General features: G+C 44.4%; 1 protein-coding gene across 1 annotated transcript in view; it reads left to right on the top strand.

Moving 5' to 3' along the window:
- kiaa0586 (KIAA0586 ortholog) overlaps window positions 1-13,439 on the top strand; it is a 547,244-nt gene that overhangs the window by 494,940 nt on the left and 38,865 nt on the right. The window contains exon 31 of the mRNA XM_078233832.1: window positions 10,250-10,337. Coding sequence (XP_078089958.1) covers window positions 10,250-10,337 — 88 coding nt within the window. The remainder of the gene's footprint in view (window positions 1-10,249; window positions 10,338-13,439) is intronic.

Raw genomic sequence — 13,439 nt, 5'->3', positions numbered from 1 at the left:
GAGCCCCACGTGCCGGGACTCATTTCTTTGTGATGGTGGGGGGAAGCATTCGTGGGAGCGATGGGGATGCTGGCGATGTTCAGTGGGGGAAGGGGCTGATGTCAGCGATTGCCAAACATAAAATGCCTCATGAACCAGCAGATTCAGGCATCCATTAAAAATATTCCATGATTATATGTGAGTGTGTTAATCTCTGGTGCAGTTTTATTAAACACAGCTGAAAACAGGGTTATCACTAAAAATAATCACAATGGGTAACACAATCTTAAATTAGAGAATTATTCAAGACAAACTGTATTGAACTTTTTACTGGTTACATTTGTATCTTGTAGTCAGCTTCTCAGTACATTAGAAAGGACATTAAAACACATCTATTTGTGTCCTTGCAACTACAAAAAGCTAAATTTTAAAAGCCTCCTGGAAGACCCACAAACTCGTGCAGTTACTGGAAATGTTCAATGGTGATTAATTCAATCTGGAAATATGATCAGATTGCAGCATGGCTGGTTTTAAGTCCAAACATTTTGAAACTAGTGCACTGACGTCATCTGTGCAGCAATTCTTCAATCTCTTGCACTAGTTTGCTTGATTTCAGATCAACTGCAATGAAAAATGCTGTGCATCCTCACGGAAACCAATGGCTGCAATTTCGCAGCTGTGTTAGCCATGAGCACGATTCTGTAATGGCCGCTAAATCCCGTCAGATGCCAAAAACATGTCTTGATGGCAAGATTTTGGTTTGTGATCTGATGACGCAATCAGGTTCCCACCCAGGAAGGGCGTGAGCCTAATTTGCATGCATTACTCTCTCATTAGCGTGCCTCACAACGCATCGTCCGTCCTATATATGTTCCCACCCAGCCGGTGTGAATCACTACTGCTCTTGAGAAGCAGAAACCCGGCACCATGACTTCCAAGAGGGAGGTTGAAGGTGAATATGCACGTAACCACTATCCACCAAGAAGAGCGTAGCCGCTAGGGGTCCATGATTGACCTTGCGAGGGTCTATAATTCCATTTGTGGGATCGATGTGGTTGAGGGGGCTGTGAAGTTTGACCTTTATTATGGAGGGATGACAGCAGTGAGCGGCTGCTTGAGTTACTAGGGTGCCTCTTAGCACAGCTTAGCATTGAGGGAGGAATCAGTTATGCTGTTAATAAGCTGTGGCACTGATTGGCCCTCAGGAATTAACCCTTTGTACCATAAACTCCCCACAGCGCTATGTCCAAGGCTCAGTGAGAATGCTGGCAGACCTAGTGCCTCGGAAACAAGGGCCAAGGGGTTCCCTACCGCCCTCCCACCTGCCCAGGGTTTCCAGTTTCTGAATTAGAGGTACCATTGGATTCCCCCACCCCCAACGCCTACCTCCGAAAGTGAGCATTCAGGTGTGACCAGGAAACCCAAGACCCTGCTGAAAAGTCTTCAGTGGTCCCATGCGCTTGGGGAGGTGGGCTAAAGATGCCTCATCATGACACAGTTCCAGGAGATGCAGAAATAGGGAGGGTACGGGTGACTCTTCTGCATGTGGCCCCTCCCATGCACCTCGGAGCTGGTGATGGGGGAGTCCATTCAGTGCAGCAGCATGATGAAAACCTGCAATGAGGAAAGGGCTGTGATGCACCTCAGAGATGCTGTGGATGTCTGACTCCTGTCTGGCTGCTGGCAGCTTGCAGACTCCCTGTGGGTCATTTTAAAGCACTGTTGCACGGAATTGGTCGCCGTTAGAAGATCCTCTGTATCATTACTGAGTCCTGTCAATGCGAGGGGAAAGCACCTGCACTGAGATGGCACCACTGCATAGTGGGGATGGAGGTGGTGCTGTAAATCTGAATGCAGCCCTAACGTTAGATTGGTCATTGCTGTCACCAATGAGTGGAGATCAGGCAGCCTGAAAGTGGTTAACAAAAGTGAGTTATAACACATTGAGATCAAATTGAGTGCTCTACATCCATAAGTGTCTAACGTCATCAGTGCCCACACTGCGTGACTACAATTTCTTAACCCTCCTAATCCCAGCGCTGCATCTAGGTGCCCCCCGAGGATCCACATCTGAGGTTGAGGCGCCTGCTGCTGCCACACCCTGCCACCTGAGATGACCTTGGCGGGTGTCCTCTGGAGGGCCGGGACCTGGAAGACCTGCGGCCTACTTGTGGGTGGCACAAGTGTGTGGTGCCAACCTGTTCTGTCTGCTGGGCAGGAGGTGCCTCAGACTCTGGAAGGCACGAGTCATATGGATTGGACACTCCCAGGGTCTCCTGCCCACCTGCGGGTAAATGGTTGCCCTCCTCTCCTCCAGAGCATCCAACATCTGTGTCAGAGCGCCCTCCATGAATCTTGGAGCTGACTTTCTTGCTGCCATCCTCTTGTCTGGACTGTGAGCAAGTGCTGTGGAGCCGTTTAAATGCAGTGCCCCTTTCATTGAACTGCTCAGCTGACCCCAGGACGGCCAATTCAGAGACATGCAGGGCATTATTCCCATGGAAAGTAATTGTTTTTTTCAAGTGTCTTAACAATTCCAGCCTAGATTGCACTGATGGTGGGATTCGCTCAGGTTTTCCCACCATAAATGACACTCAGCCAAATTTGAGTTTCACCCAATGAGTATGTGGATTATAAGGTTGTATAGAAACATAGAAAAACTACAGCACAATACAGGCCCTTCAGCCCACAAAGTTGTGCCGAACATGTCCCTTAGCGATTACTAGGCTTACCTATAACCCTCTATCTTACTAAGTTCCATGTACTTATCTAAAAGTCTCTTAAAATACCCTATCGAATCCGTCTCCACCACCGTTGCTGGCAGCCCATTCCACGCACCCACCACCCTCTGAGTGAAAAACTTACCCCTGACATCTCCTCTGTACCTACTCTCCAGCACCTTAAACTTGTGTCCTCGTGTGGCAACCACTTCAGCCCTGGGAAAAAGCCTCTGACTATCCACTCGATCAATAACTCTCAACATCTTATACACCTCTATCAGGTCACCCCTCATCCTTCGTCTCTCCAAGGAGAAAAGGCCGAGCTCACTCAACCTATCCTCATAAGGCATGCTCCCCAACCCAGGCAACATCCTTGTAAATCTTCTCTGAACCCTTTCTATGGCTTCCACATACTTCCTGTAATGAGGCGACCAGAACTGAGCACAGTACTCCAAGTGTGGTCTGACCAGGGTCTTATATAGCTGCAACATTATCTCACGACTCCTAAACTCAATTCCTCGATTGATGAATGCCAGTACACCATACACCTTCTTAACCACAGCCTCAACCTGCACAGCTGCTTTGAGCGTCATATGAACTCGGACCCCAAGATCCTTCTGATCTTCCACTCTGCCAAGAGTCCTACCATTAATATTATATTCCACCATCCTATTTGACCTGCCAAAATGAACCACCTCACACTTATCTGGGTTGAACTCCATCTACCACTTAACCACCCAGTCTTGCATCCTATCAATGTCTCGCTGCAACTTCTGACATCCCTCCACACTATCCACAACACCTCCAACCTTTGTGTCATCAGAAAACTTACCAACCCATCCCTCCAACTTTCCAACCCATCCCTCCATGAGCTTTGAAAGCAGAGGTTTTGCAAAATTGTGTGACCCAATAACTGAACAAATGATCTTCATGACTCACTACCATTTCTGATATCTGGTCATTGTCTTAATTGATTGAGTGCGAAAAATAGAGTTCAGTTCAGAATAGTTCTTCAATTTCCAACATCCAAATTATGATCATGCTGGAAAAAAATCATTTTGATTCTATTGTTGATGAGGTAAGAAAATTCCAGGCAGCAGCTAGTTAAGGTAAAAGATCCTGTATCATCCTTGGGACAATGTGAGATATTTACAATGCTGTTGGAACAAACTGGGATGCCCAAGGCTCTTCCTCATCATAGTGGCCTGTTTTGGAGGCGTGCCATCTATTTCACCTTCAGCACCTGGGCGCTAATCGGGCAGAGAAAAAACTCACCTGCCCTTTGTCAAATCAAAGGAATGTAACTCAAGCAGGTTCGATAATGGGCAGATGATTCACTCTGCCAGATTATCATCCAAAGCAGTGAAGGTGAAAATCTACCCATAATGGGTTCACAAGGAAATGTACCATGCTTACAACTTAGCCTTTAAAGTTTCAGATTGAAAAGGGTTATATTGTGTGAAGAAGATGAGTGTCGAAGGCTTGAATTATTTATTCTAGCTACATATTTCAGTTTTGTAACCCAAATTTGTTACTTTCTCGTTCAGACTGTACCTATCCTTAACATCAATAGAATGCTCCTTACTGTGCCACTAAATCACTAACTATCCTTGTGGCCATTCAACTGAGATTTCCAATTTGGATCCAATTACACTGAATATGGGCATTCGGTGATTTATGTTCACATGCACCGAGCCCTCAGTTGGAACTGCACAAACTTGTTTCCCAGTAGAGCATTACATCCCATTGTTTTGGGAAGGATTTGAGTTAAGACTCCTAAACTGACAGTGCAGCATGCCAAGTCACTGTGCTATCTCAAATATATGTGTGCTACATATATTTACTTGACTTTTCAACTGTGGATTTGGAATAATCCAAAGAAGCAGCAAGCATTGCACACCATGAACTAATACCAGAACGTCAAATTATTAAATAAACTTAAGTTTACGTGGAATAAGTCACGACAAATTCTCACGTAATTCCTTCATTACATACCACACTAATTTGATTTCAGATGAACCTCCCAGGGGTTTATCTCCTTGAAAAGACTTCAGTATTGATTCAATTAAATGTAAAACAGTACTTTGGCTTCACTCGTATAAAACTGACTATTGCTCAATGAAAACTGCTACACCCTGTGTAGCAAGATTCTCCTGTGTAATTATATCGCATCCGTAATTTAAGTGCATTTTATTATAGCACGTTTTATATTTGTGACGAACCCTGCCCACTTGATTCCACTGCAATTCCATGCAGTAGAGCTTCAATTATCTAGTTTGACTGGAACTGTATGGTGTCCTGGTAATGAACTTATTCAGAGAGTCAAACAGGACACCAGGTTTTCTTTTCGTTACATATTGTACTGTGTGCACCCTTAATGCAATGTGATTTTCAGAATTTGTAAGAAAGGGCATTATTCAGCTTGGGCGATTGAACAATGCAGATGATTGGCATATAGATAATTGATTCTCCACTGTTCCTGCTCTCCGGTTTATAAAAGGAATTTGACTTCACGAGTCTGTGGTGAAAATTGACTAAGTTGTTCTTCATGTAAGAGGGGTGAGAGATCGAGTTTGGGTAGAGTCAAGGCAGGAGAGCAAAATAGTAATATGGGAAATGAAGGTCAGAGAAAGGCAGGAAGTGGCAGAAAGAAAAAGAAACCTAACAGTACACCAACACTCAAGACTAGATATTACAAAGATAACAAAAAGGCAAAACTAAATGCTCTGTATCTGAATGCATGGAGCATTCATAACAAAGTAAACAAATTGCGCACATTGCAGTAAGTAAATGTGATCTGAGACGTGGCTGCCGGATGAAAATTATTGGGTTCTGAATATTGAGGGGTCTATGACATTCGAGAAGAATCGGAAGGCATGGTAGCACAGTGGTTAGCACTGCTGCTTCACAGCTCCAGGGTCCCGGGTTCGATTCCCGGCTCGGGTCACTGTCTGTGTGGAGGTTGCACATTCTCCTCGTGTCTGCGTGGGTTTCCTCCGGGTGCTCCGGTTTCCTCCCACAGTCCAAAGATGTGCGGGTTAGGTTGATTGGCCAGGTTAAAAAAATTGCCCCTTAGAGTCCTGGGATGTGTAGGTTAGAGGGATTAGTGGGTAAAATATGTGGGGGTAGGGCCTGGGTGGGATTGTGGTCGGTGCAGACTCGATGGGCCGAATGGCCTCCTTCTGCACTGTAGGATTTCTATGATTCTATTTCTATGATTCTAAAGGTGGAGGGGTAGCACTGCTAATGGAGGATAGCATTGGTGCAATATTTAAAGATGACCTTGGTTCAGGAGGTCAAAATGTAGAATTTGTTTGGGTGCAGATGAGGAATAGTAGGGGAAAGAAGTAACTAGTGGAAGTGGTCCACAGGCAAGCAAGGTGACGGACATCTTGTTAAAGCCTCTAAATATTATAGAATCATAGAATCCCAGTGCAAAAGGAGACCATTCGGCCCATCGAACTTGCACTGACAACAATCCCACCCTATCCCCACATATTTACCTTGCTAATCCCCCTGACACTGAGGGACAATTTAGCATGGCCAATCCACCTAACCCACACATCTTTTGGACTGTGGGAGGAAACCCAAGCAGACACAGGGAGAACGTGCAAATTCCACACAGACAGTCCTCGAGGCTGGAATTGAATATTATGTTCATTATCATCTAATGAACATAATAATGTATTCATTGCATTGTTATATAATAGGAGGGAAAGGGAATCTCCTTGTTTAATCCCTCTTCTGATCGGAATAAGAATTGTCTACAGGCCCCCTAACAGTAACCACAATCTAGGATGCAGTGTACAAGAAGAAATATTGTGTGCGTGTGATAAAGTGACGAAAATAGCCATGGGCTTTTAAAATCTACATATAAATAGGAAAAAACAGGCAGTAGTATCCTGGATAGGGAGTTCATAAAATGCTTTTGAAGTAGTTTCTTTGAGCAACACATCCTGGAACCAACCAGAGAGCAGGTTATATTAGACTTGGTATTGTGTAATGTGACTGGATTAACCAATGACCTCAGAATAGAGGCCTCGCTAGCAGCAACCACAATGTGATCAAATTTTATTTCCAGTTTGAAAGGAGGAAGAGTGGGTCTAAGACTAGTATTATAAACTTAAATAAGAGCAGCTTTGTGGATATCAAAGCTGAAACAGCTGAAGTGAACTGAGATGGTCCTCTAGAGAGTGAGAATGTGGAATTAATAATAAATAATAAGGAAATGGCAGATGAAATGAACAGGTATTTTGTTTCTGTCTTCACTATAGAGGATACAAGAAACATCCTGGTAATAATAAATCAGGAGATGGCAGGGAGAGAGGAATTTGATTAAATTACTGTCATGAGGGAAGCGGTATTAAGAAAACTGATCGAGCTGCAGGCTGATAAGTCTCCGGGCCTGATGGACTTCATTCTAGTGTCTTAAAAGAGGTGGTTAATGAAGTGGTGGATGCATTTGTGTTAATTTTACAAAATTCGCTAGGTTCTAGACAGATCACATCAGATTGGAAAGTAACAAATATGACCCCTCTATTCAAGAAAGAAGGGAGGCAGAAAACAGGAAACCATAGGCCAATTAGCTTGACGTCTGTTCTGGGGAAGGTGTTAGAATCGATTATTAAGAAGATTATAGCTGGGCACTTAGCAAAACTAAAGGTAATCAGGAAGAGTCAGTACAATTTTGTGAAAGGGAAATAATATTTAACCAATTTATTGGAATTCTTTGAAGGAGTAACATGCGCTGTGGATAAAGGGAGCCTGTAGATGTACTGTACTCAGATTTCCAGAAGGCATTTGCCAAAGTGCCATATAAAAGGTTATTTTGCAAAGTAGGAACTCATGATAGAAGATTGGCTGGCTGACACAAATCCGAGAGTATGCATAAATGGGTCTGTTTCTGATTGGGACGTTTGAAAAGTGGAGTCCTGCAGGGGTCTGTGCTGGAGCCTTAGCTTTTTATAACTTATATCAGTGACTTAGATGAGTACAGCAAAGGCATGGTGGCTAAATTTGCAGATAACACAAAGATAGGTCGGCAAGTACGTTATGAAGTGGACATAAGGAGGCTGTAGACAGATGTGGATAGGTTGAGGAAGTGAGCAAAATATCTAGCAGATGGTGTAGAATGTGGGAAAATATGAAGTTGTTCACTTTGACAGGAAGAGTTAAAAAGCAGAATATTACTTAAACAGAGAACGACTATAGAATTCCAAGATGCAGAGGGATCTAGGTGTTCTCGTGCATAAGTCACAAAAGGTTAGAATACAGTTGCAGCAAGTAATTAAGAAGGTGAATGGAATGCTATTCTTTATTATGAGATGAAATGAACATAAAAGTAAGATTGCAATGCTTTGGTTATACAGGGCATTGGTGAGACCACATCTTCAATAATGTGTGCAGTTTTGGTCTCTTTCTTTAAGGAAGGATGTAAATGTATTAGAGGAAGTTCAGAGGAGGTTTCCTTGATTGATACCTGGAAAGAGCAGGTTGTCTTATGAAGAAAGATTGGACAGACTGGGCCTGTTTTCACTGAAATTTCGAAGGGTGAGGGGCGACTTGATTGAAGTATATAACATCCTGAATGATATTGACAAGGTGGACGTGGAAAATATGTTTCCTCTTGTGGATGAGTCCAGAACTAGGGGGTGCTGTTTTAAAATTGGGGGTTGTCCTTTTAGGACAGAGATAAGGAGAAATATTTTCTCTGAGGATTGTGTGACTTTGGAATTCTCTGCTTCAAAAGGCAGTGGAGGTGGGGGTCATTAGATATTTTTAAGGCAGCGGTCGATGGATTCTTGTCAAGCAAGACAATCAAAGGTTGTCGGGGATAGATGGGAATATGGAGTTCAAAACAAATCAGATCAGCCACTAACATTCGGAAAACGCACCCACTCCTAAAAATTATAAATCATGCTCTAGTTGACCTACCATAGCTTTCTCCTCAGTCGTACATGTTTGCCGCGATGTTAACTATGGCTGACTCATTTGCAACATTCATACTAACGGAGCCTCACTCTTCTTTATCCGCGTATACTTACACATCGCCCGAGGACTGTACTATGGCTCCTATCTTAACAAAGAAACATGAAACATTGGTGTAATTCTCCTATATAGCAAGAGCCTTCGCCGGCTATATTCTCCCATGAGGATAAATAGTGGCAGAGCAGGCTTGAGCAGCTGAATGGCCTACTTCTGCTCTTAATCCATATATTTGTATGTCTTTATTGAATGACTTTGTTTTCTGCTACCATCCATATATAGGTGAAAATCAAACCATAGAATTCCTGCAGTGCAGAAGGAGGCCATTCGGCCCATTGAGTCTGCACCGACTCTCCAAGAGAGCATCTTACTCGGCGCCCGCCCGCCCCTCACCCCCGTTCTTACCCCCATAATCCCGCACATATACCATGGCCATTCCACCTAACCTGCACATCTTTAGACTGTGGGAGGAAACTGGAGCACCTGGAGGAAACCCACACAGACACGGGGAGAATGGGCAAACTCCACACAGACAATCACCCCAGGCCGGAATTGAACCTGGGTCCCTGGCGCTGTTCGGCAGCAGTGCTAACCACCGTGCCGCTCTCCTAAAGTCAGGGATCGCTCAGATTTTCAAAAATACTTCTCAAGATCTTGTCAAACTCCCTGCCAATAAACTCTGAAGATAAATTGCAGTTTTATTCCCTAGATCAGTTTGCTAAGCTGTTTCTCACTGAGGAGGTCAGGCACTGCAATACACCATTATCTCTCTCTGGTCCCAAGAATTGTAATTATTAACCTGCCCAAATAGAAGACCATTTGAATGATACAAAAACCAGGTTTCTCATAATTGGCTTCCTATAACAAAACCACAAACAGGATTTTCCCCATGGGCTTCAGGATCCTGCTGTCAGGCTAAAAATGGAGTTAGAATTTCCTGGAATTGGCCAATTAATGGCCAGGCTGTTGGCCCAATTAAAGGTGACAGGTGGGCTCTCAGAGCTGAAGGACCATTAGTAGGCTCTCCAACTCTCCAGAAACAGCTGGATGCTTTTACAGGTATGTGAGAGAGAGGACACCCCAAGATGCAGCCACCCGTGTGAGTGCCAGGTTGATGCTGGGGGAAACCCTTCCATTGGGCAACCTGTTGCTGAGTTCAAGCCAGCCAGACAGGAACGACCTCTAAGGCACCAGGAAACGGCCTTTCAGAATGGATTTAATAGCCGCTTAACAAGGTGAAGTAGCTACCTCTCGCTTGCTGGCTGGTAGACTTGCCAACGTCATCCACCCACCATCCCACCTCCAGGGAAACGGCTGAACCTCCAATGCCTTCCCGCCTCTGGCCCACACTCATCAGGGGGCTAAAAAATAATTTTCATCTACACCAACATTTTGTTACATTGGATGATCGAAAGTAATTCGTACAAACGATTTGAAAAATAATTTTAATAAATTAATTTGAAAAGAACATACTTTGGGGTTAGCATTTGATTCCTGACAGGTGTTGATGGAAGTCTTGTGAAAAGTGACTATGACTTCATGTGACTTGTTGCAACTTTCTTTAGGGCGATGACATACCAGCGATAGAGCAAAAACCAGGAACTGCACTCGTGATAAAAGTCGAAAGTAGAACCACGGATACCGTACAGCCAAGTAAGTCACTGTCAATGTATCTCTTATGCCTGGAGTCTGGTTGCTGTGTTGTGTTTGTTGCCTGAAGCAGTTGTCATCAGCAGCAGTGCTATAGTTGGATGCAATTATTCAAAGCTTTTCGAAAAACTGGCTGAGAGCCTTTCAAATTTAAGAACCGTCCCCAAGGAATATACAGCGGAAGTTTGTTTTCCTCTTGGGAGCAAAAACTTCATCTTAAAACAAATGAAGCTGTTTCAAAGTATATAAACCAATTTGCAAAGTTATAGCATTTCTGTTAGTGTTTCACAGTTAATTCAACGTTGAAATGGGATCAAAAGCATTTTCAGTATTTTGAGGAAATCAAACATCTAGATTGCCATGTATTTGTTTCATTTTTATAGCTTCTATCATTTTTCACTGACTCAAGTTCTAATAGTAATAAATTATTTTATAGCGTGCGGAAATACCAATAGAAATTCTAGAAGTGTTATACAATCTCCAGCCGACTGTGAAAAACTCATGGATTTATTCATCACTGAGATTGAGAGCATCAAATAGCTGCCTGTGTTGCATCATTTCTTTCCCTTTTCCACAAGTACCCCCCCCCCCCCCCCCGTACACAACCTGAAACCCCACCTCATGGTAACTTCTTGCAGGAGGCACCAGAGGTTCTGAACCTGAGGTAATATCTGGCATATATCCCAGAAACTGTAACAGGCACATTGAATTAAAGACTGTCCAGTCCAGGTTTTCATCCTGGGTTGGGTTCCCCAAGGCGGGAGATTTCCTGACCTGGCAAAGATGACCTTTTGAAAATGGCCGTTCGCAACTGGGATTTTCGTTGGGGGACAGGCTGGAAAAGGAATCAGAGTGGGCAACCCCAGAATGAAGGTGCAGGCTGCCAGGTGTGGGGGTGGGCTGGGCACAAGACTTGCTTCTGTGCTTCAGCATTGTTTTGAAATATATTAATAAATGACAATAAAACAAAAAAAATCCTTCCGGCCCTCAACTTTCCCCCACACACACTCCATGCCAACCCATGGCTCCTCACACCATTATGTCTCTCAGTGCCCCTCTACCTACTCCCCATTTTCCCATGCCAACTTAGTGCCAACCCATGCCCACCACCCTTTGCCTTTACCTCCTCCATCCTTGTATCTTTGGACAGTTCCTTGACAGCTTTGACACTTCCTGGACAGCTTTAATAGGTTTGACAGCTTTGACACGTCCTTGACAGGTTTGACACTTTAACACTTCCTTGACAGCTGGACATTTCTAATGCGTTTGTGCATAAAAATTGCATAATCATGTTCACTTTAACATTTCCAAAGAGTGCTATACCTCTCCAAAAGAGAGCCTTATCTCTCCCAAAGGGTACACTATCACCCCCAAAAGGTGCCCTGGGACCCTATCCATAGGGGTACCCTGGCTATCCAAACACATGCACAGAGTTCAGACCTCTTACCTATTTTAATTAGCACGCTCCTGGCCTTCCCAAATCCCACTTCAGTGAGAGCAGCTGTTGGTTTAAATCACCAGCTATCCATCGGCTGCGAGCAGATCCTCGCTCAACTCCAGTCCCGTCCCTGTGAAGATGGGAATGCTGGATTGAGGAGCAGGACTTAGTATTTTTGGCTATTTCTGGCATTTTCACCGCCGCAGAGAGCCTCTCCCTCATGGCGAAAATCCAGGCCTAAGTGTCTCTAGGTGGCTGCAACCAATGTCTCCTCTAAACTGTGGGGCCCCACGGTGACCCAAAAGTCTCTGCATAGGCCGTGCACAAGTCAGCCCCTTTAAATTCCCATCTGTGTGCAGCCGAGCAAAATAATTTAATGGAGCTGCTCATTTAAATAAATTGTTCATGCACTTCGAAAAGAGTTAGGACTGCTTTTTAAAAATCATGATATGATCTCCTCGCCTGCTACAGTCCCTAAATCATGCGAGGGTATCGTCCCAACAGTTGCCAAACACACTCACATACCTCACCCCAAATGTATGTGATTCCTCACCAGCTACAGAGATGTATTTTCCAATACAAGTCACTTGGGAAACAGTAGCTAATTGTTTTTTTCATTGCCCTCTCTAGTCTAGGATATGAGATCAATTGAGTGCTCCCAGCCCCACACTATTCTGGCTAAACAGCGGAGGCCAGAGACTGAACTGGAACCTTCCCGTCTTTCTATATCTCAGTGCCACAGCTGATGGCAAATTTACTTACTGATTCAGCTAGACATTTGATCTGTTCTTAAATAGGATTGTAAGGGCTGCATTCTTGGGTGGAAAAGTCAGTTAACCTTTTCTCTGCCTCAGTGTAGTGTAATGCTTCTGATCCTGAGATTTGATGCCATATGCAGTCCGGGCAGGATTTCCTGAACTCATTAAATTACCTAGTTATTCAGGTCTTTGCAGGTCTCTACCAGGCTGCGTGAGCAGAATCCTAACACCATTTATAATGAACAAAGAAGGAGCTATAACTGGTAATGGCAGGATAGGAGGTACGGATGGGCAAGTTGGGATAGGAGATGCAGAGGAAAGCAAACATTCCTCAAATGTCACTGCCACTGTACATGTATCAGCATTATAAATCTTACCTAGAAAGATCACCATTATTGCTCAGAGTATTTGAACTTTAACACTGCCAAAGAAAACAGAGTGGACAGCAATGGCTTTGAGCAGTGGGTAAAATTCTTTTACATACAATATTGGAAGGAAGATCATTGCAGTTTTAGGAAAAGGGGCCCCTGCTAGAAAAATGTTGGGAGAGTTAAGGAATCCATGCAGTCTCAGCAAGAGGTGGCGCAGGATTCTCTGGCCTCCCCATGGCGTGTTTCTTGTGGTAGGAGGTGGCCTGCTGCTGGCTGGCAGCAGAATCTTCTGGTCCCGCCGCTGTCAATGGGGTTTCCCATTGACTCCACCCCACGCTTCCGGGAAACCCGCAGCGGGAGCCCGCTGTCGGTGGGACCAGAGGATCCCGCTGGCGTGAACAGCCAGAAAGTTCCAGTCATAGACTGTGGGGCGAGGGCAGGAGGCACATAGGCCTGATTCAAGAAACATGGGGCTGGATTTTACCAACTCTCTGTAGGTGGACGGGGACTCATAGGGATGTAACATAATCTGGGAAGG

The sequence above is a fragment of the Mustelus asterias genome, chromosome 18, assembly GCF_964213995.1.
Source record: "Mustelus asterias chromosome 18, sMusAst1.hap1.1, whole genome shotgun sequence".
In the NCBI taxonomy this organism is placed as follows: domain Eukaryota; kingdom Metazoa; phylum Chordata; class Chondrichthyes; order Carcharhiniformes; family Triakidae; genus Mustelus; species Mustelus asterias.
The sequence above is the reverse complement of the archived record's forward strand: the minus strand, read 5'-3'. Positions and strand labels throughout refer to the sequence as shown.